The 25,274-nt window shown below is 38.8% G+C and overlaps 1 protein-coding gene across 5 annotated transcripts; it reads right to left on the minus strand.

The window, feature by feature from the left end:
• Positions 1-240: 240 nt before the first annotated feature.
• AGTR2 (angiotensin II receptor type 2) lies at positions 241-24,649 on the minus strand. Of its 5 annotated transcripts, none has more exons than XM_027608400.2 (3): positions 24,565-24,649; positions 4,279-4,340; positions 241-2,956 (listed from the first exon to the last, which is right to left on the minus strand). In XM_027608400.2, exon 3 carries the CDS (start codon positions 2,919-2,921, stop codon positions 1,836-1,838), a length of 1,086 nt encoding a protein of 361 aa, XP_027464201.1. In that variant the 5' UTR covers positions 2,922-2,956; positions 4,279-4,340; positions 24,565-24,649; the 3' UTR covers positions 241-1,835. The 5 variants fall into 5 exon arrangements, with proteins under 5 accessions (XP_027464201.1, XP_027464198.1, XP_027464202.1 ...); XM_027608397.2 differs by lacking the exon at positions 24,565-24,649 and adding an exon at positions 14,409-14,542; XM_027608401.2 differs by lacking the exon at positions 24,565-24,649 and adding an exon at positions 14,409-14,542 and having other exon boundaries at positions 4,267-4,340.
• Between the last annotated feature and the right edge of the window lie 625 nt (positions 24,650-25,274).

Below are 25,274 nucleotides of genomic sequence, written 5' to 3' on the forward strand. Positions count from 1 at the left end.
TAAATTAAAAAAAAGTAAGTATAGGGTTGCTGGGTGGCTCAGTCGGTGAAGCATCCCACTCAATTTCAGTTCAGGTCATGATCTCAGGGTCGTGAGACTGAGCCCTGCATCGGGCTCCATGCTCAGTGTGGAGTCTGCTTGGGATTCTCTCCCTCTCCCTCTGCCCCTCCTCCCCACTCTCTCTCTCAAATAAATAAGTCTTTTTAAAAAAAAAAAAGTAAGTACACATGATCTTCCGATTAAAGATTTTATTTATATGCAGTGTTTTACAAAATTATTTAAAATGTCAAGTTAGAGTCGGTTACATATTTAGCTATTTATTTTGTTGATAATAATAGATTACATGAAATTAGGCATTTCCCAGAAAGTGGGGTGAGAGAATTCTTTAATCTATAGCCCTGGAACCTGGCAGACACACAAAGTCTTTGAAACTTTTATTTCTATCTCAGAGGTCAGCATTGGTCTAGGAAGGTCCTAGATAACCTGGTATAATGTGGGGCTGGTGCAGAATAAAATGTCTAACTTCTAAAATTAGGACTCATACTCTAAGTAAACTCTAGGTAACTCAGTCAGTTTTAGGTACTTCTCCGACAGGAGTTCCAATAGTGTGGAAAAGGAGATCCATGGACCAGCGATTGATTTAAGAGAGTGCCACAGAATCCTATAAAATCTGAAAGAAACAGAAGCCCTAGGTATAGGTTCAGACTACCCCATGGTCTCTACCTTCAAAGATACATGGCACTGCCCTGACAGGTAGGTTTTTTTGTGTGACACCAAAATTGTCATTTGCTGGATCTCTTTGTCTCCCTGGGTATCAAAACTCCATTCTGGCATAATTTTTTCCCATGCCTGTTAAAGGTTTATTACAAACTAAAGAGTTAAAGAAGCCCTCCAGATATTTTGGGAAGCAACCCAGAACCAAAGCATCAATAACAAAAGTCAAGTCAACTTCCTATATATCAAAGCACCAAAAGGTCAAGGATGTAAAAAGTGACCTTTACATCTTATAACACGACACAGTGTTTAGTTATTGTTTTCAAAAAATTGTCAGAGAACATAGAAATCTTCAAACAATAGTTAAAACGGATAGAAAGTTCTAAAGAGCATATATTCAGAGTTTAGTGAACACTCAAATATTTGTTAATCTCAAATCTATGTTATTATATATTGTACTTGCTCTAACTATAAAAATAAGATAAATGCAGTACAGGTGATCTAATCTACATCCCTAGCCCTACTTGATATGTAGCTATATCTTCAATATCAACCTGTGCTCAAATAAAATGTAAAAGGTTATTATTTATAATATTTTTAAGTAGAAGGCATATGCCTAGAGCCTGAATAATTCAATACCAATACTGTAGTATACTTCACTTCGAAATGCTCATGTTTCTTAGCATGATGTCTTGTAAATAATGCAATGAGTTAAAAAAAAAAAACTGGCCTTGCTTCGAGAGGAAAGCCTGATGAAAATAGATATAAAAACCAATTAAAAAAACAAACCAATTTCAGCATCTGTCAAGGAGAAATCTGAAACCCCAAATCACCAGTCACAATTTGCTGTTAATTATCATTTGAGATAACCCCTCAGTGACTTCTAGGTTATGGTTCTGTCCTCCCAATGACAGTCTTGTACCCAGAAACTGAAGGAAACCGGGCAATTCCTGAAAGTCACTGGGTAACACTTTGAGTCATATTTGGCTTCCTGTTCTAGAAGAGTGAGAAAAGATTACATTAAGGGAGAAACTTACTCCTTGACTAAAGGCATTAAACGATCCTTCAAGGGGCCCTCGAACCAAGTAGCCGTGTTGTGAACATGTATTCCACTCTCGTGTTTAAGACACAAAGGTCTCCATTTCTCTAAGGGAACTGTTTTTTCGGCATGACACACTCTCTCGCTTGCCTTGGAGCCAAGTAATTGGAACCCTAAACACACGGCGGAGCTTCTGTTGGAACCGGTTACCAACAAAACAATACAGAAAGGGATTAATGCAGCTGTTGGTGAATCCCAGAAGGATGGCAAAAGGAAGTGCCAGGTCAATGACTGCTATAACTTCACAGCTATGAATGACACCCATCCAGGCCAGAGCATCCAGGAAGGTCAGAACATGGAAAGGAAGCCAACAGATGATGAACGCCAGAACGACAGCCGCTGCCATCTTGAGGACTTGGTCGCGAGTTATTCTGTTCTTCCCGTAGCTATTGGTCTTCAGTAAGTGCTTTCTGATTCCAAAATAGCATGTGGCTATGAATATTAAAGGGATAATAAAACCAAGGATATTTTTCATTAAGGCAATCCCAGCCGACCATTGGGCATATTTCTCAGGGGGGAAGGCCATAATGCAGGCGTTCACTCCCAAATACTCAATGGTTCGGACATCTCGGAAATAGAATGTTGGCAATGAGGACAGACAAGCCATACACCAAACAAGGGGAACAATATAAGACGCTTGCCAGGGATTTCTTCTCTGAGACAGAAAGGGATAGATAACAGACTGGTACCTATCAACGCTCATGCAGGTGATAAAAAAAATGCTTGCGAACATGTTCAGGGTCAGGAAAGAACCAAACACTTTGCACATCACAGGTCCAAAGAGCCAGTCATATCTGTAAGAATAATAGGTTGCCCAGAGAGGAAGAGTAGCCAAAAGCAGCAAATCAGCCACAGCCAGGTTGAAGATGTAAATGCTGGAAACCTTTTTAGGACCCTTTTGACAACAGAACAGCGTAACCACAATAGTATTGACAAGAAATCCAATCACAAAAATAATATAGTAGAGGATGGGAATTGCATCTAAATGCTTATCTGATGGCTTATGTGAGCAGTTAGAGGTCGACTCGTTGCCAATGATGTTCACAAGTCCGAAGTGAAGGCTGTTGGTGATGTTTTTGCTGATGGTGGCCAGGGTGACGTTCTTCATATTGCAAGCTCAGTAGCTTCTACTTCTTATGCCTTCTGTGGAAATTAAATAAAAAAAAAAAAAATGGAACTCCCAGAACACATATGGAGTGTAGGACATTATTAAATCATTAGCATTTTGAAAGTTTGTCGAAAGCAAAAAAAAAAAAAAAAGAAAGAAAAAAGAAAAGGTGGGTGAATATAGAAAACACTGGAAAGCCCAACCATGCCTTGTGAAATAAGAGTGGATTTTGTTCCTTGAAGAAGAAAAAGGAATTTCCTCAACAGTACCAAGCAGGTAAGACATTTCAGCCTCAGGGACTGAAAATGCTGAACAAAACTCCTTTTTGCCCATCATTTCTATCATCTTTTCAAAAAGCTTAAAGGAAATCAATAGTTCAAAAGGTTAGCCTGGGTAAGAAATAGGGGAAACAAATAAGAAGGAGTCAAGAAATAAGAAAAATTAACATTTCAAAAACACTTGAGCACATATCTCAGGCTGTATACTTTCTAGAAACCACACCGCTGCCCGCTATTGCATAGAGAAATGCCTTATTCAAGTAACTAATTATGTACAAATCATTACAGCTATGGAAAATATAAGTAACATAAGCTATGGAAAAAATAAGTTAGGGCACAAAAGACTGAAAGAGAATATGCAAAAGGAACATACTGAGATGGGGGATAAGGTTGGTTTTTACTAATTTAACACGAATTCCTTTACTTCTACTTTTCCATTGTTTTTATAATAACAATATCATTAACAGGGAGCTCCGGAGTAGGTACGTATTTCTAAAAGCCCCCTGAACATTTTAATAGAGACTATTAGTTTTCGATCTAGATGTTTAATCTGCTTAAAAGGAAATTCATTTTCTTTTTCAATTAGGAAAAGAACAAGAAAAAAAAATAGCCAAATCTGATTTAGAGTCAAGTAGAAATAGTTTTGGTTGCTCAATGAAATAAGAATTGAACATCAATGATGAATCATGAGCTAATTGTATCATTTTTCCTTTGCTATCATTTCAGTTTAAACACAATAAAATAGGAACAGTGCTACATGGCTCTCAAATGTTATAATCGGTGCTCAGGTTTTTCTGATACTGGGTTTTGTTGTTGTTGTTGTTGTTGTTGTTGTTGTTTTAGGAGCAGCATTGCTTTAAAACAAAAGAAAATTAGCTGAAGATAAACACAGTAAAGGAAAGACTATTATTTTTGATAGTTTCAAAATACATCTAAACTACTCAATAAGAACCACAATCACCAAAGAATCTCCTAGTAAACAGCAAAGTTATCATTTTTGTCTAAAGCTCACTCTCTCCCCATCTTAACCTAACAAAGTAACATGAAAGAATCTCAAATAAACCCACTTGCAGACTTACTGGTCGTTGGAGTTTAAAAGTTAGTTATCATAAATCAGCTTGCCTAGTTCCTACGTGCACCCCTGTAAGAGAAACAGCGGGGAAAGAATTTAGGAGGTTTGCAAAAATACAGTGTTAAAATACAGGAAAAAGGGAAAGTTCATCCATAAAAAAAAAAACCACTTTCACTTAATGTATGTTCTACTCTCCAGATACAGTATATAGAAATTGTGCAGACCTACCTTAAAAATTCAGGCTGAAGAATGCTTTTAATGCTTTTAAGTCTGTGCTTATTCGTTCCCTTAGACTCGGGGACGTAATAGCACGAGATCTCTGGTTTCCTTCTTATATGTTCGGTCTGTCCACTGGGAGCCTTCAACCTACATAATTCTAGGGCTGACTTACGAACACTTGCCAGCCGTTTTCAGAGAGGTTTTTTTTTTCTTTTTTTGGCTGCAAAACATTAATCTGAAATTCTCACTGTCTCCAATCATAACAGCTCATTCAAATAAATCTCAAACCAAAAAATGAAGTTTCCACCAATGTGTTGGAGAATTTTGAAATCGGTGGCTTACTTTAAAAGAAGAATATAATTATTTGCAGAATCTTCTCTTTCCTTTTCCCTGATACTGACACTCTAAGGCGAGTTAAGGAGTGGGGAATAGAGAACGTATTCTGGTAGCAGCACCTTTGTCCACCAACGTCTGTTACCACCGTCATTACTTTTTGAGATTTTTTTACCTCTGTTCATTAAAGAACAGTAGTGACTTTACTCAAAGTCTAAACTTTCTCAAACTTCTCCCTTGCTTCAAGCAATTTTTGTTGGCTGGTTGCTGGAGAGGTGGTGATAGGAGGGATATAATTTTCATGGCTTCGGAAAGAGGTATTAGCAAATAGCGTCTCCTTTCATAGGTCCCTGTCCTGTTTGTGGTTTCAACACAAAGCACACAAAGGTGAAGAAGGATCAAGCAACCACCACGGTTCAGATCACTGTAGGTCTTTCTTTTTGGTGGGGGTGGGGGTGACCAAACTTAGAAATCATTCCCACAGCCACAAGAGTGACAAAAGAAAGATCGATCGGGACAGGTGACGGCAGTGAGACTCACAGCCAACAATAAACTCGAAGTGCCAAACACTGTGCTGAGTGCTCAGTAATTTCAGAGCGAGCCAATGGAATGTACTGGCCGGTACAGGGCCTCTAGGATACAACTGCCAGGCTCCACAAGCTCAGCTATACCCACTTCCTTATCCTACGACCTTGGCCAAGTTACTTTTCTTCACCATGTCTCAGTTTTCCCATCTGAGAAATGGGGATGATGTTGATTACCTACAACACAGAGTTCTGAAAATTAAATGAGCTAATACATTTAAAAGTGCCTGAAACCATGCTTCACATATGGTAGATGCAATGATAAAGTCTTGCTATTACCTCCATTTTCCAAATCGGGAAGCTAGGGCTCACAGAGTTTAAATGACTTTCCTGAGGTCACACAGCTATTAAATGGAGGACATCTGAATTTTAACCGAGGCAATCTCATGACAGAATCCATGCTCTTAACCTCCACGTTAAAGGAGGGAGCCCTCGCTGGCCCTTTCCTCTCTTTCTTTGTCCTGGCAAAAAGAAAACGTTCGGCATTTACAAAAAACCACAGCCGATCATTCACAAGCTGTCACAAAAACACCAAAGGAGGGGAAAAGAGTTTGAAGGATTGTTATGTGGGAGAACAAATTTTTCTTAATTTTATTCCCATTATTGCGGCCAATCCTGTGGCACATGGGACCAGAAAGAAGAGATCACGCTTCCCTGAAAAATATTAGTAGGATTCAGAGGTTTGCACACCACCATCTTGGTGACTTTCGGTTAGACTGAGTTTGCGCATTGAGGAAATGCTCCTAAGATACATACACGCCATTGTATTACATTTCAAAATATTTGTTTCCTGTGCTCTGGACAGATTCAGGTGGAGGCTCTGTCCAAATGATGGAGCACTGATGTCTGGGAAACAAATGAGCGGGCACATATGGTTATCGGCAGGAGAGATGAAATGGGAACCGGTTTCACTCTTTGTTTAAGCCTAGTTTCTCCCTCCATTTCTAGTGTTTGTTTTTGCCACATACAGGGGAATTTTCCAGGCCAGAGCCCCCTGAGTGGTCACGATGGGTCAGGTTCCCACCCTGCTCTATTTCTAGCCCCCTCTAGGGCCCGTTGCAAAGAAACAGCCAGGAGGTAAGCCATAAACATTTGAGAACAAACTGCAGGCTCGCCTCTGGGAGACCTAGCCTTGAACACCCCTGAGGAGCAGGGGACCTTGTCTAGAGCTTTTGTCCTTCATTACAGTTAAGTTCTGACGTAAATAAAGTTTAAAGAGGCACACATTTCCCAGAAGATTAAAAGAACATTTACTCGACTTCCTCATAATTTTAGAAGCAAAAATTTTCACAACTCAAAGAAAAGCTTTGTAACTGCAGGGAATTAAGGGAAAAAGTTTTTTTTTTTTTTTTAAGAGTAACAGTAATATCGACACCACTTGAAGCAAGAAATACGGCATATTATTGATTCAGCAAAGAACTCCCAAGTTAAACCAACAATGTAAATACACTTGAGAGTCAAATAAATGTCAGCCGTAGGAAGCAATACAACACAAAAAAAATCCACTCTCCTGGGGCCAGGGGCTAATTTTTCTGCTGGAAGATTGACTTTAAAAGCCTCAGGTCATTTGAATAAATTATGCAGCTCTTCAGGGCAAGTGCAGCTTGGCTAGCAGAATTAAACAATGGTAAATCACTTTAATTTTTTTCTAGTGAATACCTATTATTTATCATGAGATTACTTAACAGTAAAATTTAAACGACCAGATTAAGAAAAAAAGATGTTCTTGAGAGGACTTTCTCCTCCGCTAGAAGTATGCGGGGTTCAGAAAAAAAATGTTATTTGTCCCTCCCACGCCCACTCAGAAACACAGATGAGGCTTTGAAAGCGAACAAGAATTATTAAACGCAAAAGTCAGGATATAATGCCCTGGTTCTAAAGGTGAGGATTAGAGGTGCGGATCATAGAATAATTAAATGTGTGGGAGCAATCTTTTTCAGTTTAAGTTTTTCGGGGTCATTTTAATTTCCCCCAACCCAGCCACCTGAGTCCCTATCCAGACCAACAGCATTTCCATTTCTCCCAAGTTCTACAAACGTGCACTCACATGCGTGCACACACACACACACAGATACCCACATACATCCTAAACACCAATCTTTTTCAATTCACTTACCCATAGGGAAGCCTTACTTTAATTGCCACTGTATTTTTCCAAACCTGGGTATCCCTGAAAGGAGGATAGTTAAGACGATTGCTCATTATTGTATGTCTTTCCAGATTCTCTGTGCATCTTTATAGTTTCCAATATGATGAGAACAAGAATATCAGGACAAAAGCAAGTGAAAAAGAGCTAACAATCAGATTATTCATTTTGCAGAAACCAGCCTAAAAATTCAGTAAAATGGCCAATATGAGTGATTATTTGCATCAAATTAACTGTCTGTTTAGGCATCATATAGAGAGTAACTGAGAGGGATATTAAATCAGTTAACAAGGTGGAATCCATGTGATGAAATGAGTAGATGTCTGATTCAGTACATTCCTGAGACCAGTTGTTTCCAGCTGAATCTGGTCCCAAGAACATAAGGAGAAGGAAGGGTTCCAATTTCCCTTTACCCCAAAGGCATCTGCAGGCCTGAGCATCATGTTCAGACCAGGATCTCACAGAAGGCACCTGAGTTCTACCCAAATAGCATCTCAATGCTATGTAACCCAACTGGTGGAAAAATAAAAAATTGATAATTGTCTTTATTTTTGGTTCACATTCATTTAACTGATCTGGCATTTCCCCCTACTTATCTGACTCAATTAATTAGGTAGGGTATTATAATATGCCACTCCAAAATATGCCACTTTGGCATAAGGATTATTTTGAGCTAGAGACAATTGAGCAGAAACAGATATAAGAAAAACTCTCTGCCCTCTTCCTATTTGCCTGAAAGCAGGATATGAATTTATAAATGTGTCTTTCTTTCCTTTACCCTAAAAGATGGAACTCTTAATGCCGGGCAGAGCTCTAGACTCTTATCAGCCCAGAGATGGACACCAAGAGGAATCTACATAACAAACCTTACTAAATATTCCTATCTTCTATTAGTTTTCTCCATATATTTACCTCCCTACAGTTTGCCACTCTAAAAGCCTAGACCCCTTTTCTTTTGTCCCTTCTCTATAAATTTGTTGTTCTTTTGTTAAGACGCTATATGAGCCCTAAGTTCTGACCACCACTTTGAGTTACTCATCACTGAGTTTTCCCATGTGTATGCATAATGCACATGTTAATCAACTCTGGCTCTATTGAATCTGTCTTTTGTCAGTTAATTTCACACTGCCAGCTACTGGACCTAAGAGGGTAGAGGAATTTTGTCCTTGCTGACAATTATCTGAAATGGCCAATTAATTAAATACACCAAACCAGCCAGTTGTCTTATCAATATTTTAACACCACTGTTAGGTAATGAGGATGTTTTGGGAGAGTTGTTGTCAGACTGGCTCTCATTAGGCAGTCGGTCAACAAATCATTAATCTAGAGTGGGGTCCATAGGCTTGAAGTCCAGAACAAGAACTTTCTCAAATAGCCCAGGCTTTCAGCAATTGACTCATGCCAACAAAATTCTCACAAATCTGGGGATGCCAGGGTGGCTCAGTTGGTTAAGCGTCTGACTCTTGATTTTCGCTCAGGTCATGATCCCAGGGTCATGAGTTCGAGCCCTGAATCAGGTTCTGTGCTGAGCACAGAGTCTGCCTGAGATTCTCTCCCTCTCCCTCTCCCTTTGTCCCTCCCCCGACTCATGCTCGCTCTCTGTCTTTAAAATAAATAAATAAATAAATAAAATCTTTAAAAAAATTCTCACAAATCTGATATACCACCTTGACCGCTACTGTATTGTTTTATAATAAGGATATACTACGTTTCAATGACCGTAAAGCTTGTGTTCCTTATTTAAAGCACCCTCTCCATCTCCTTCCCAATACCAATAGAGGAAATCTGGTTTGGTGACTATGCTATCAGACCAAGAAAACTGGTAACTGGGAGCATATTTCACTTCAGCTCTAGGAAATTCTATAGCAGGGATAATCATTCTAGAAGCCAGATTGATGAATCCCCCAAATCATTCTCTCCAATAGTTTTGCCTCTCTGAGCCTTAATTTCTAGTTGCCACCCAATTTTATTGATACTCTATTTTATAATAGAGTATCTATAATAACTTAGAAGCTATAGTCAAGTCCCTGCTCCAGGCAGCCTAGAAGCGTTTGTTTGATTAATTCAAATAAGACAAACTCTCAAAGTTGGAGAATGGGGGTGGGGAAAAGCAATGCCTCATTGTTTGTGTCTACAGCAAAGAGAGAGGGAAGGGGGCAAAAGAACATCTCTCAAAAACTAGCCATAAGTTCAGAGGAAATAATAAAAACAAAAGGTTATTTAGCTTTATTTGAGGGACTCATCTGCTCAAACTCTTCCTGAGGCCCCTAAAAAGACAGAAAAATAACAACACATTGTACAGCTTTGTTTGTTTGTTTGTTTGTTTCACAGAGAGAGAACATGCGCACAGCAGGGGGAGGGGCAAAGGGAAGGAGAGGGAGAGAGAATCTGAAGCAGACTCTGCACTGAGTGTGGAACCTGATGCAGGACTAGACCCCACGACCCTGAGATCATGACCTGAGCTGAAACCAAGAGCACGAGGCTCAACCGACCGAGCCACCCAGGGGCCCCTGTACAACTTTGGATACCTTTTGCTTTGGGAGTATAAAACAATTTAAGATTAGAAGATAGAGCTGATGACAGGAAGTCAAGTGACAGGAAGTTTTTGAAGGATTATAGGGCTTTTACTCCAAGGAAATGAAAAACAGGATACTTATCACTTGGAATTCTGAGACTGCTTGAGATTTTAGGTATTGACCCTACCAGTATTTGGATTCATGGTGTTCAATACGGATTTGTAAAATCTACAACCAAAAGGAGAATTTTTACTGTAAATAATTTGCAGTGCATCCCCACAGAAAATAGCTCATGTTCAGATATCTGGAAGTTGATACAATTCCATACAATTATGTTGTATCTTATTTCACTATTAACAATCCTATTTCATATTGGTCCTATTTTATATTGGTCACACAGTCAAAATTATTCACCTTTTTTAAAATTGAGATATAATTCACATACCATAAAATATACCCATTTAAAATGTACACTTCAGTGGTCTTTAGCATATTCACAAAGTTGTGCGACTATCACCACTATATAAGTCCAGAACAGTTTCATTACCTCTAAAAGAAACCTAATACCCAGGGCGCCTGGGTGGCTCAGTTGGTTAAGCGACTGCCTTTGGCTCAGGTCATGATCCTGGAGTCCCGGGATGGAGTCCCGCATCGGGCTCCCTCCTCGGCAGGGAGTCTGCTTCTCCCTCTGACCCTCTTCCCTTTCATGCTCTCTATCTCTCATTCTCTCTCTCTCTCAAATAAATAAATAAAATCTTAAAAAAAAAAAAAAGAAACCTAATACCCATTAGCAGCCACTCTCCTTTCCCCTCTCCCAGCCTCTATTCTCCTCTTAAGCTTAAAAGATGAACTGTAGCTTAGAAATTCCACAAGACATTGTCTAGAGAAAAAGATAAATCGAAACATAAATGAATGAACTTTAAGAACAATCTTGCATACTATTTTCATTGTGCTTTAGTTATTTTCAATGGCACGAATCTGTGGCCCCACAGATTGCAGTAAACTCAACACTCATTCAGTAAACATTTAGTCCTGTTAGTGTAAGTCTACTTCCCCCTGACTGTATACATTCTTGTTGAGCCATTTGTACTAAACTCCCAGTCAGGTTTCTTTGGCGTTAATGCAAAAAATAAATGTCATGTAAATAGCCTCTGGCGTTGATTCTATCTGAAGGTCCCCTACCTCTTTGTGAAGAGAAGCCACTTTTCATTTCCCCAGACATGAAGTCCCCAGGGGTTGTCAGGGAGATGCTGACATCAAAGACTGAATAGAGTAGGGAAGGGGTACCGGGCACTATGCTGGGCACTCAAATGCATCATATAAACCTCTCAACAATCCTGAGAGACAGTTGTTATCCTTGTTTCACAAATAAGGAGAGGAGAAATTCAGACATTGAAGCACACAGAGGTTAAATAACTCGCCCAAGATCAAACAGCTTGTAAAGTATGAAACTCAGGCTCAAACCCCAGGCATGATGTTCACTGCACCATTCTGGTAAATATGAGGCACAAGATGAATTCCTTTCCCCAATTCAAGAGGGCCTTCTAAGCATTCTGGGAGTTTCTGGGTTAAAGTCAATCAGTACAATGCTTTTAAAAATTAGCAGGATAACTCAGGAAATGAGAATAATTGACAAATATAATATACTCAGAGCAAATCTCACAGGTAAAATGTTGTAAAGAGAAGATTTTTCTTTACTGACTCTTAACTCAAAAGTCAATGCCTATAGCTGAGACGGAGTCAATAAGGTGAAAAGAGCTTGAATTGCAACAGTTTAGAGCTTTGTTTATATAACTTAATTGACTGTACCAATCTTTTTGGAGTGCTGGGAAAGCTTTCTGACGAAATCTAAAACTGTGTACGTATATAAAATAAAATGACAATGAATACATAACTTGTCCTATACTTTCAAAATAAATGTATATTTTTCCCATCAGATTGTAAATTTTTATTTTTTCCCCTCAAATTTTGCCAAATACTCTGAGAAGCTCCAGGCACTCTGTAAGACTTAGGATGAATAATAGAGTAGAAAAAAATGTGAGTTCTATTCCGTATCCAGCTAGCTAACCTACCTAAAATGCCTTCCCACTGTTCAAGACAGCAAACTCCAGGACAGTAGAGGAGACAGGTGAGGAGGATCCAAGCTCATTGCTCTGGTTGTTAAAAAGTAAATCTCTGAGAATAAAAAATTGAATCGGGCCAGTAGGTCAATTATGGCAGTTCGGTGCTTGTTTGGAGGTTTGAGCATGAAAGCTAGAGAAGAGAATGGTCCTCCTTTCTCTGGGAAGGAAGTACATGGAAAATGAAAGAATGGAAGGATCATCCCCTTTACCAGCCATTTGGACCAAATACAGTCAGTTACTGGAAAAGTTGGATTTAACATTTGACAATGCTAGCCCTCTGGGTGCTCATGAGGATATGACTGACATTAGCCACACCATCTTTAGAGCCTGAGCTTCCCTGAGACACTCGTTTTTTTAATAAACACCTTCTCGAGGCCTACCATGAACCAGGCCTTGGGCCAGGTGCTGAAAATACAGAGATAAATAAAATGTGCCTGCTAGTTTCCAGGAGCTTCCGGTCTCATTTATTTCAAAGAAATAAACTTTTTATAACAATTTCTTTCTTTCTTTGACTTTGCGAATATGAGCAAGCCTTAGGGGGAGTTCTTAGGATAAGGAGAAGGAAGTGAAAGCAGAATCTTTCAGAGTCTACTGTAGACCAGTGGCTGTTGGAAGACTAATACTGGTAATATATTGTCCATTTGTCAGAGTTGCTCTCTCTCTCCCCTTCCTTCTCACAGCCATTCCTCTCCCCCTCTCTCATTTCTCCTCCAGCAATTCATTTTTGCATTTTGTCGTTGTTACCATTTTTGTAACTTGCATTGGACAGACTGCAATGAAAAATATATTTTTCCACATGTTACATATTCAAAGTAATAGGCATGCCGTGGCCATCACTGGTCTCAAGGACCAGACAGCTCAGATGATTAGATATACAACACAGGGATCATGTGGACAGATCAAGGCAATAATGTGGCTGACTGTCACAGAGGCTGACCTGGAAGGAACAGTACAGTCGTGGTACAGGTTTATAGGAACTTAGGTATTGTATCGCTCCAAATAGACTTAAGCGTCCAACCGCTGATGGCTTTACATTCACAGATTAAAAATAAAGAAGATTTCAAAATATGTGACACGAAACATAGTGTTAACGATTTTGAGGACCTCAGTCTGTTCTCACCCATATTTAGTCATAGAGCACAGCAGTTCAAAATGCAAGCCCTGGAGTCAGATGCACCTAAATTGGGTCCCTGTTCTACTATTTACTAGCTGTGTGACATTAGATAAGTTACTTCACATCTCTGAGCTCCAGCTTCTTTGTCTGGGCTATTATAAGGATTAAATGAGACAATGCGTAATAAAGCATTTAGTACGGTAAGTGGAATATAGTACATTCAATGAATAGTTTCCATTTGGATTAAACCACCGTGATTACTTGTCAAAAGTAAGTAAGCCAGGGGTGCCTGGGTGGCTCAGTCGGTGAAGCATCTGCCTTCGGCTCAGGTCATGATCCCAGAGTCCTGGGATTGAGCCCCGCATCGGGCTCTCTGCTCGGCGGGGAATCTGCTTCTCCCTCTCCCACTCCCTCTTGCTCTCTCTCTCTCAAATAAATAAATACAAATCTTAAAAAAAAAAAAGTAAGTAAGCCAAATAAATCAGTGGTGCACTAGACTATTCTGTTGTTGCTTTATACCAAAACAAGGTAGATATAGTTTTGCATAAGATACATGGCAGCATAAATAAAATATTTTCTGGAGACTAAGTGATATATGTTCACATTTCTGCAAACATAGAGTAGGAAGAAGAGCAGTACCTCCTCACAAGTAATTGTGGATTGTGGGAAATAACGTAGATAGAGAGTACATAGAGCAGACACAAAGTAAGTGGTAACATTTAAGCACGTTGTTGTTATTATTGATGTTGTTGTTATGATGCTTAAAACGAATAATAACAAGTATTATTAACTAAACATAAGCAACATTACTAACAATTACCTAAAACTGCCTAAAGAGCTCTAATCCCACTCTTCAACTTCTAAACAAAGTTATGAACTCAAGTGTGGCTTAGCAATGACTAGCAAAGAATTTAGAATGAAAGACACAGCTTATGTAGACAAACTGTACACATCAAATAATGTCACTCCTCTGTTCAAATGTTTCCAGTGTCTTCTCCTCCTTTAACGTGGCTTACAAGGCCTTCCATGATATAAACTGCATCCCTCCCCCAACCCACATACACACCAGCATCACCACTACTCCAAAGACCTCAGTTCCTACCTCTTTCTTCCAGTTTGCTCCACTCCAGTCACACGGGCTTCCTTGGTACACCTCCTACTCCCCAAGCACGCTCGGCCCTCAAGGCCTTCACAAATGCTATCCCTGACTGATGAATTCTCTTTCCCCAGATAGCCACGTCACTACTCTCTCACTTCTTTTTAGATCTCTGCTCAAATGTCATCTTATTAATGAGGCTTTCCCATCCCTTTCTAACTAAAAGATCCCCCATATCCTGCTCTATCTTACATCGTAGCCATTATCACCATCTGACAAAGCATTCACACACACACACACACAAACACACACACACACAATCACATTTTGTTTACTGACTTTCTTCTCAGACCAGAAAGTAATCTCTGTTAACAGGAAATTTGCCTCTGGTTCACTGATGGGTCTTTAGGTCTCAGAGCCAAATTTGACACAAACTAGGGACTCAATAAATACTTGTTGAAGGAACGACTGTCACTTAGACAAATAAATCTGTCCTTTAATTGGAAGTGTTTTTCGTTAGTTTGAAACAAAGGACCACCTGATAGAAAATTCTCGTATCAGTTACACCTAGGCTTCTGACAACTCTCGATTCAAAAATGTACCCCGAATATGGATTTCATGAAACTGGTATGGATCTAAAGTTTTCCTTCCTACTTGTTATCATTGTTGTCGTTCCTAGGCTCAGAATAATACCACCTGTTATGACAAACATTTGTCATCATTGGGATTTATATTAACATTTCAAAGTCTATTTGAAGTCCTGTTATTGAAATGCAATCTGCAGCTCTCCTTTGCAAAGTAAATTCATCAGCTGCAGGGCACAGAGCTTTATTTGTGCTATTCAAATTTTAGAAAATTTCATACCAAGTACAATATTCAAACTAGATTTTTATTATTTAACTACTAATAAAATAAATGAAACCTAATACTATGAACTGTTCAGCAAAATTCCTAATTGTTCTTACTAAGGAAAATTGCTATTTAAGTCCCAGGGCAGAATTCAACCAAACCATTTCTAAACTACAATATACATTTCTTCTGATGGTGAATATAAAAATGAAGTTCCTCCATCAACTCACTTATCCACTCATTTAAAAACCATTTCTTGGGCATCTATTGTTATATGTTAGACACTGTACCAAGCTCTAAGAGTGTGATACAAAAATGACTGAGATCTCAGCCCTTAGAAGAAAGTCTAAATTGATTGAGGGAGATTAATACAAATATCAGCATTCAACATGCATACAAAATGTGGAAGGAACACTAAGTCTGTTGAGGCAAAAATTTCGAACAGGGAGTAACCATGAGGCAGGTCATGAAGGATTGGTAGGCTAAACAGACAGAAAAAAAGGGAAGAAAAGAATTTAAACAGAGGGCGCCTGGGTGGCTCAGTCGGTTAAGCGTCTGCCTTCAGCTCAGGTCATGATCCCAGGGTCCTGGGATCAAGTCCCGCATCGGGCTCCTTGCTCAGCGAGGAGTCTGCTTCTCCCTCTGTCTGCCGCTCCCCCTGCTTGTGCTCTCTCTCTCTCTCTCATTCTCTCTCACTCTCAAATAAATAAATAAAATCCTTTAGGGGCGCCTGGGTGGCTCAGTTGGTTAAGCGACTGCCTTCGGCTCAGGTCATGATCCTGGAGTCCCGGGATCGAGTCCCGCATAGGGCTCCCTGCTCAGCAGGGGGTCTGCTTCTCCCTCTGAACTTCCTCTCTCTCATGCTCTCTACCATTCTCTCTCTCTCTCTCTCAATAAATAAATAAAATCTTTAAAAAAAATAAATAAAATAAAATCCCTTAAAAAAAGAATTTAAACAGAAGGATACAAAGGTGGGGAGGCACAAACTGAGATGGACTTTTGAGGGAATGAAAAGATATTTGGCAGAACAGGGCTTAGGCCATTGTTCGTCAGACTGAGATCTGATTATCAACTGCATGGCTCATTAAAAACTCCAATTCCTAAAGGCCACTGCCAGACTTCAAGATATGGCCCAAGGACCTGAAGTCTTTAGTGAGCTTCTGACCTGACTCTGATGCACACTAAATGTAAGAAGCTGGTGTATGGCAGGGAGAGAATGGAAAGTAAGTGTAGAGCACAATAAAAATATATGTCGGGGCACCTGGGTGGCTCAGTCGGTTAAGCCACCCACTCTTGATTTCAGCTCAGGTCATGATTGCAGTCGTGAAATCGAATCCCCTGTCAGGCTCCATGCTGGGTGTGGAACCTACTTAGGATTCTCTCTCTCCCCCTGCCCCTCCCCACCCCCTGGTTGCACTCTCTCTTCTCTCTAAATATCTATATATATCTCAGAGCATTATTAAAAAGGGCCTTTATAGGGGCACCTGGGTGGCTCAGTTGGTTAAGTGACTGCCTTCGGCTCAGGTCGTGGTCCTGGAGTGCTGGGATCGAGTCCCACATCAGACTCCCTGCTCAGTGGGGAGTCTGCTTCTCCCTCTGACCCTACCCCCTCTCGTGCACTCTCTCTCAGTCTCTCTCTCTCAAATAAATAAAATCTTTTTCTAGAAAAAGGGCCTTTATAACCCCACTTTGGAGTTTAGATTTAATCTGCTCATTTTTTAAAAGATTTTATTTTTAGGTAATCTCTACACCCAACATGGGGCCCGAACTCACAACCCCAAGATCAAGAGTCTCATGCTCCACCCCCTGAGCCACCCAGGTGACCCTCATCTGCTCATAATGAGGAAGTTTTAGGTAGAAAACTGGCACAATTAGGTCCTTTTTAAAAAGAAATGTTTGGACAACAATGGGCAGAATGAGTAGGTATGAAAGAACTTAAGGCTATACATCCTATTAGGATGTTTGGGTAAAAGTTCACACTCTATATTCCTCACCAACCTTAAATATGACTCGAAATTCATCATAAAAGAAGACCTTGAAAAAAACTATGGTCATGGCATGTACAGAATCTGTTGTTCGGTTTGAAGGAAAGGTTGGTTAGGTGAATAATCCACTTGCTATTGTTTCCTAAAAACGCCTGACATTTTCTCCTATTACGTTGCAATCTATAGAAAAGCAGTGTTTATCTGTGGAAATAAACTGATTTTAGTTTGCCTCTGGATTGATTTTGTGAACACAGTTGATCAAATCCCTTCGTAATTTTTCTGAATTACCTCAAGCTTACCATATTCCTAACCAAATATCCATGTGTAACTAACTTTCATTCCTCCTGAATTTCTGAAGCTTCATGTATCCTATCTGTGTGAAGGTATGTCTGTAAAGTGTGAGAGAAACCGTTTACTTTTCCCCTCTAAGTTGATCCAGTTCTACCAGCTAAAGTTCTCAGACTTTGTATATGAGGTTCCTTTGAAAGAGTATTGTTCAGGGCAACGTTACTCAATAAAAGAGGTAACCGTAGTGGTTACTTCTATTCACACAAACGTGTGTAAACATTTTATTATGACAATTAATTGAGACATTAGTACTCCTGCTAATAATAACTGTGTTAATAATAGTTACCGTTTCTTCAGTACTTATTATGTGTTAGGAACTGTACTAAGGAAGCATGTTACAAGTATCATTATCTCTCTCATTTATCCCTCATAACAACACTTTGAGGTAAGAACTATAAGTCCCACCTTACAGGAATTGAAACAATTTGGCCAATGTCCCTCAGCTGATATATGACAAACACAAGATTGGCATTCATGTCTGCTTACCTCAAGAAAACGACATTCTTGACTCCCTTGTTCTACCATCTTGGCTCAGTTTAATTGTATCTAGTTTTCTTTCTGGGTTTATTACTGTCACCATGCTTCTTCTATTCCATTGCGCTAAGATATCAAAAGATCCTATGAATCTGACTTACGAAGGTTCAGGGATTAGAGATTTCCCTTGAGACTCATTTTAGCTCATTATGAGTTATTTTCCATAAATATATGCAAATTTCAATTTCCTATAAGTGTCCTAAACTACTTCATATATGTGTTCTTTCTCTAGGGATACCCTATGCCAAAAGTGAAAGCCTGCTCCTCCTCCCTTTAAATCGCTGATAAGATGGAGAGTTCTCTAAAGGAATCATAGTCCACACTGATAGCATCTCAGATTCAGAATATTAGGGAAAGGGATAGTAGATTTTGGATGAAAGTCTTAGCTATAGGGATACTGAGTATCCAGTTTTCCTCATCAAAATAGTAATAGTAAAAATACTTTACATTAGGGGCGCCTGGTTGGCTCAGTCAGTAGGGTGTCCAACTCTTGATTTCGGCTCAGGTCATTGTCTCAGGGTCTACGGGATCAAGCCCCACATCGGGCTCCCCACTCAGCAGGGAGTCTGCTTGAGATTCTCTCTCTCCCTCTCCCTTGGCCCCTCCCCCCACTTGCACTCACTCTCTCTATATAAAATAAATAAATCTTTTTTAAAAATACTTTACAGGGCGCCCGGGTGGCTCAGTTGGTTAAGTGACTGCCTTCGGCTCAGGTCATGATCCTGGAGTCCCAGGATCGAGTCCTGCATCGGGCTCCCTGCTCGGCGGAGAGCCTGCTTCTCCCTCTCCCTCTGCCCCTGCTCATGTTCCCTCTCTCGCTGTGTCTCTCTCTGTCAAATAAATAAATAAAATCTCTTTTAAAAAATACTTTACATTAATGTTTACCAACCTTTGTCACATCTGTTATCTTATTCAATCCTTACAAAAACCAAGTGGGTTATTATTTCAATTGTTACATAGAAATTAATACTCAAGAGCAGTTAAGTGATTCAGTCAAGATCTTATGGCCTGTAAGGCTCCTGTCCCTATTCCAGTTTTCAACCAGCCTCTTTGGTATTTCTGCACAATGTAATTTTTTACAAAGAATATGATAGACAATTCACATGAAGGGAAAGAATAATAGCTGTTATTCCTTAAATCAGTCCCCAAGTCAGGTATTTTACATGCCACATATATGACTGTCAAAAAAACCTTACACAGTAGGTATTATTATACTCATTTTTCAGCTGCAATACCAAAACTAGTAACTGGCAGAGCTGAAATTTAAAACTAGATCTGTTTGGCTCCAAAGCCCATGGTCTTTCCACTAAGTGAAAAGAGTAAATGAACACCAAAAAAGTGTTCATACTTCCAAAATCAAATAAATTCCAATTAAAACAATCTTGGATTTCCATTTTTTTCAGCTTAATAAAATAGTCAAAAAAAGAAAACTTTGAACTGATGAGATTTTACTAATCAATGATGGGATTAAGAGCTGCCAATATGATCATACTTAGCAAAACTCAATTATTCCACTCTTAGTCATGTGTCCCAGAAAAGCAATTAATCAGAAACAAGAAGATACATGTAGAAGGCTATTTGGCATAATGCACAAAAATTGGAAACCGCTGAGTTTTTCAATATGATATTACTACTATAGTATCAATATAGTGAAATGTGATTACTGAGAAGCTATGTAGGAAATAGAAAAATGTTTAAGTATTTAGTTAAAATAGCATAACCCAAAATTGGGTCTACTGGGTAGCCACCTGAAAAAATAATACCAAATCAAGTTGGATCCTTAATTCTCAGTTTATACCAAAACAAATTCCAGATGAATCAAAAATTTAAACATAAGAAGCAAAAATATAAAAACAGTAATGAAGGGCATTTCTAAGCATAATGCAAAATCCAGGAGCCATCAAATGAAAAGCTAATAAATTTAACTACCTAAATGTTTCTAAAATTCTACAAAGCACTGAGTGATGTATGGAATTGTTGACTTACTACATTGTACACCTGAAACTATATGACACTGTAAAAAAATAAATAAACTAATGGAAGAATTTTTAAAATAAATAAATAAAATAAAAATCTGCATAGCAAGAAAATTCAGTTAGGATGTCAAAAGAAAATTACTGTGAAAATGGATATATGCAAGGCACATGACAAACCGCTAATTTCCTTAATATATAAAGAGCTCCTACAAATCAATAAGAAAAAGATAAACCAACAGAAACATGGGGCAAAGACATGACCAGAGAATTCATAGAAAAAGGAAAAATAGGGCCACCTGGATGGCTCATTCGTTAAGCATCTGCCTTTGGCTCGGATCATGATCCCAGGGTCCTGGGATCGAGCCCCGCATCGGGCTCCCCACTTGGCGGGAAGCCTGCTACTCCCTCTCCCACTCCCCATGCTTGTGTTCCCTCTCTCGCTGTGCCTCTCTCTGTCAAATATAAATAAATAAAATCTTTAAAAAAAAGGGAAAAATAAATGGCAAATGAGAAAAATGGTCAAATTCACTCTTAATTAGGAATCCCAAATCAAAACTACACTGAGATACCATCTCTCAAACATACTGGGAGATTTTTTTAAATCATTGATAATATACTACATTAGTAAGAACATACCTAATTGGTCACTCACATACATTGATAGTGAGAGCCTAATTTGGTACAATTTCTATAAAGGAAGATTTAGCAATGATGTCTATCTCCTTTGCACCAAGAACTTATCCTATGAATTTATTTACATATATGTGCAAAGAAGTACAAGGATACTTATTACAGTATTGTTTCTAACAAAAGCATTGAAAAGAACCTAAGTACTCATCTGTAGGGGAGTGTTAAAAGATAAGATATTCATATAATGAAATATTATGCACCAGTTAAAAAGAACAGAGAGGCACTGTATGTTGCAATGTGAAACAATTTCCAAGATAAATTATTAACTGAAAAACACATGCTACAGATACTTTTTTTTAAGAGAGGGAGAGAGAGAGAGAGAGAAGGGGGTGAGGGAGAGAGAAAATCTTAAGCAGTTTCCACACCTAGTACAGAGCCCAACATGGGGCTCGATCTCATGACCCTGAGATCACGACCTGAGCCAAAAATCAAGAGTCAGACGCTTAACTGACTGAGCCACCCAGGCGCCCTGGTACAAGTCTCTGGTCTGGCATGTAAGGACTTGGAAATTTTCACTCCATCCTAACAACAAGTAAAAAGCTGAACAAACTGAAAAATAAACTTTTCTTAGATCTGTCAGAGAAGTGAGGGGAAATACTGCCCCCAAAATTGCAGCAGCAGACAGACAGATACAGAGAATCACAACTCACTGGAGCAGATACCCACAAGCAGAAAACCCCAAGAGAACCAGTACCCGGGGCAGGAAAACTTAAACTATAAGTGACAAATTGCTGGAGGCTCAGTGTGGATATGTCTGAGAGTTAACAACTCCAGAGAGAACCAAGTCATAGGGAGGTCTCCACATTTTTTGTGAGTTTTACCACTAGGAGTTCTACCAGGTTCTCACAGTGAATATCAAAGAAAGATCCCTTTGTGCTTCCCTCAGTGGGAGGGAAAATGAAATACACCAGAGTATTTTGTTGTTGTTTTTAACGGGGCCTGGCCTCAAAAGAAACAATTTATCAGAGTCCAACCTCCTAGGGTTTTATCAGAGCATAACTGACCTGGAGGAGGAGAAATACTCAACTCCAGTCCCCTCTAGCCATCCCGTCCCATCTGAGAAGGATACAACTGAGAAACACATAGAACATTGACAGCCCAGGAGCCCTGGCTAGCTAAAAGACTGATACCTAATCATAGAGCTATAGAATGCTTCCTCTTCCCCCCACACCTTACCACCACATCACTAAAGATCTATTTATCAGATTTTCTTTTGCACCATATATTATATCCAGCTTTCAACAAAAGATTACAAGGCCTACTAAAAAACAAACAACAACAACAACAAAAAAACGCAGCATGAAGAAACAGAGCAAGCACCAGAACTAGGTTCAGTTATGGCAGGAATGTTGAAATTATCAGACTGGGAATTGAAAGCAACTCTGATTAATATGCTAAGAGCTCGAATTCAAAATGTAGACAACATGTAAGAATAGATGGGCAATGTAAGCAGAAAGGTGGAAATTCTAAGGACCAAAAAGAAATGGGAGAGATCAAAAACACTGTAACAAAAATGAAGAATGCCTTTGATGGGCTTGTTAGTAGAGTGAACACAGCTGAGGAAATAATTTCTGAGCTCAAAGCTATGTCAGTAGAAGCCTCCAAAACTGAAAAGCAAAGGGAAAAAAGACTGGAAAAAAAAAAAAAAACCAGAAAATAATATCCAAGATTAGTGGGGCAACTATAAAAGGTATAACATGCATAATGGGACTATCAGAAGGAGAAGAAAGGAACAAAAGAAATATTTGAAGAAATCAGACTGAGAATTTTCCCCCACTTAATGTCCGACACCATACCACAGATCCAGGAAGCTCAGAAAACACCAGGGAGGATAAATGCAAAGACAAACACCAAAGAAAACACTATACTGAGTCAGATCTTATTCAACCTTCAGAAAATCAAAGACAAAGAAAAAATCTTGAAAGAAATGAGAGGGAAACCCCTTTAACAATAGAGAAGCAAAAATAAGTATTATGTCTGATTTCTCAGAGCCATACGAACAAGAAGAGAGTGGAATGAAGTATTTAAAGTGTTGAGAGAAAACAAACCACCAACCTAGAATTCTGTACCCTGCAAAATTACCCTTCAAAAACGAACGAGAAATAAGGACTGTCTCAGACAAGCCAAACTGAAGGAATTTCTTGCCAGAAAACCTGTCCTGCAAAAATGTTAGAAGTTCATCGAGAAGGAAAGTGATATGTCAGAAATTCAGATCTACATAAAAAGGCAAAAGCACTGGAGAAGGAATAATTGATGCTAAAATAAAAACTTTTTTATTCTTAATTGATCTAATAGATAATAGCTTATTCGAGATAATAAGAGCAACAATGTATTAGATTATATATGTTTATGTATAAGCGAAATAAATGACAGCAATTATGTAAGGGAGAGGAGGGAGGAATTGGATTATTTTGTTATTACAAGGTGCACGCCCTACCCATGAAGTGGTACAGTATGATTTGAAAGTGGACTTGGATTAGGTGTAAGTGTATATGACAAACTCTTAGGTAACCACTAAAAAAAAGTAAAGAAAGAAGTATAACTGGGGCACCTGGGTGACTCAGTCAGTTGAGTGTCTGCCTTCGGCTCAGGTCATCATCCCGGGGTCCTGGGATCGAGCCCCACGTTGGGTTCCCCGCTCAGCTGGGAGTCTGCTTTTCCCTCTCCCTGTGCTCCTCCCCCCTGCTCACATGCTCACTCTCTCTCTCTCATAAATAAATAAAATTTTTTTAAAAAGAAGTATAACTGATATGCTAAGAAAGGAGAGAGAAATGGAATCATACAAAATGCTTAATTAGAGCTACACAGAAAAAGAGTGGAAGACAAAAACAGAAACAAGGAACAAAGGCAACTAACAGAAAACAAAACAAATATGGGAGAAATTAATCCAACCATATTAATAGATTGCATACCATGTAATTTATCTATTTAAGTGAACAAGTCAATGTTTTGGGGTATGTTATATTGTTATTATTTTTAATTTTGGTAAAATATATATAACATAAAATTTGACATTTAAAAAATACATGTATTCAACAATCTTGCACAATTACGTGTATTCTATTATGCTACAATTACTATAAAAGGTAGATTTTTTTAATTTTAAAAATAGAAATAAAAGGTAGATATTTATACAAAAATGCTTTTAAAAATATAGAATGTCTCTGAAAGAAATTGCGACAATCGTTGCTTCTAAGAAGTGGCACTTGGGGATTGAGTAAAGAATGGAAGGGAAAATAATTTCTCATGTATTCTTCTGTGCTGTTTTCATGGTTTATCATGTTAATATATCTTATTCACAAAAACCAAAAAATTAGAAAAAAATAAATGTATCCAGTATATTACATAATTGGCATTTTTTTTATTGCTTTCACTTTTTACACTAATGTCCAAATCACTAATAACTCAGGGTTCTCTTTCCCACTTAGAACCCTGATGAAACTTCAGAATCTTTCTTAACACAGTGTTTCAGACTTTTACAACCACTGAACCAAAGCAACTCCCAGTGAAAAATATAATTGAAATTATGTAAAGAGATGTACCCACTGAAACTATGTTGCATTAGAGATCTCTCTATATACAAGTCTTTCCCGGCGACTTGGCTATTACATTAAACAATATATCTTTTCAAATAGTACTTTCCCAGAAAATATAATTAAAACAAAGATGAATAAATATGCTAAATATGAACCATGTTGCTACAGTTTTCTGATTGTGTGTTTACACTTCTTTGCCAGATTAAAGACAAGAAAAACAGCATTTAAGGACTTATATACTTACCCATATGTGGAATATTCCAAACTATGTACCATTTCAACATATCCTGGCAGGTTATCTAACAATGCTGCAACATTTTTAAAGCAATCCGACTGCCAAGTCTCACAGTGTGGGATCCAGATGTGGAAGGTATTTGGAAGCGTGTATTTGCTTCTAGGCAAACCCAGGATCAGTCCATGTGAATGAATTCCAACCTCCTCACCCCTGGAGTGTGGGTTAGTAACCATGACTGGTACGCATTGTTGGTGGCTCTGGAACAAGAATGATCCTATCTCGCATTTGCCACCAGCCAAAAACTTGCAGCGAGCCTTTCTTGGCAGGGAGTCATTTTCAATCTAAGTGAAATGCTCAAGTCCATGGCATTTCTTTATCAAAGCCAGTAGCAGTTAGAGTTTTGCAACCTCCAATGTGCACGTGCGTGTCCAAGGACGCACGTACGCACTCACGTTCCCTTGCTCTAACCCCAGCCTCCCCTTAGGAGAAGCAGAGAGGGAATGCTTTTCTCAGACGTCATGGGCTAGAATTAAAATTTCCTTGACATGATTTTTCATCTAAAAATCTGCCAGTATTATACCCAGAAGGAAAAGGCCTGTTGCATAATTCAACAATGGGTGTGGCTTCAGTTTTCTCATCTGTAAAATGAAATAACCTTATTGGACAATCTCTTTTGATCCTATCTAGTTCAGACTTTCCTAAATAATAAGAAGCATTTA

The sequence above is a fragment of the Zalophus californianus genome, chromosome X (genome assembly GCF_009762305.2).
Source record: "Zalophus californianus isolate mZalCal1 chromosome X, mZalCal1.pri.v2, whole genome shotgun sequence".
In the NCBI taxonomy this organism is placed as follows: domain Eukaryota; kingdom Metazoa; phylum Chordata; class Mammalia; order Carnivora; family Otariidae; genus Zalophus; species Zalophus californianus.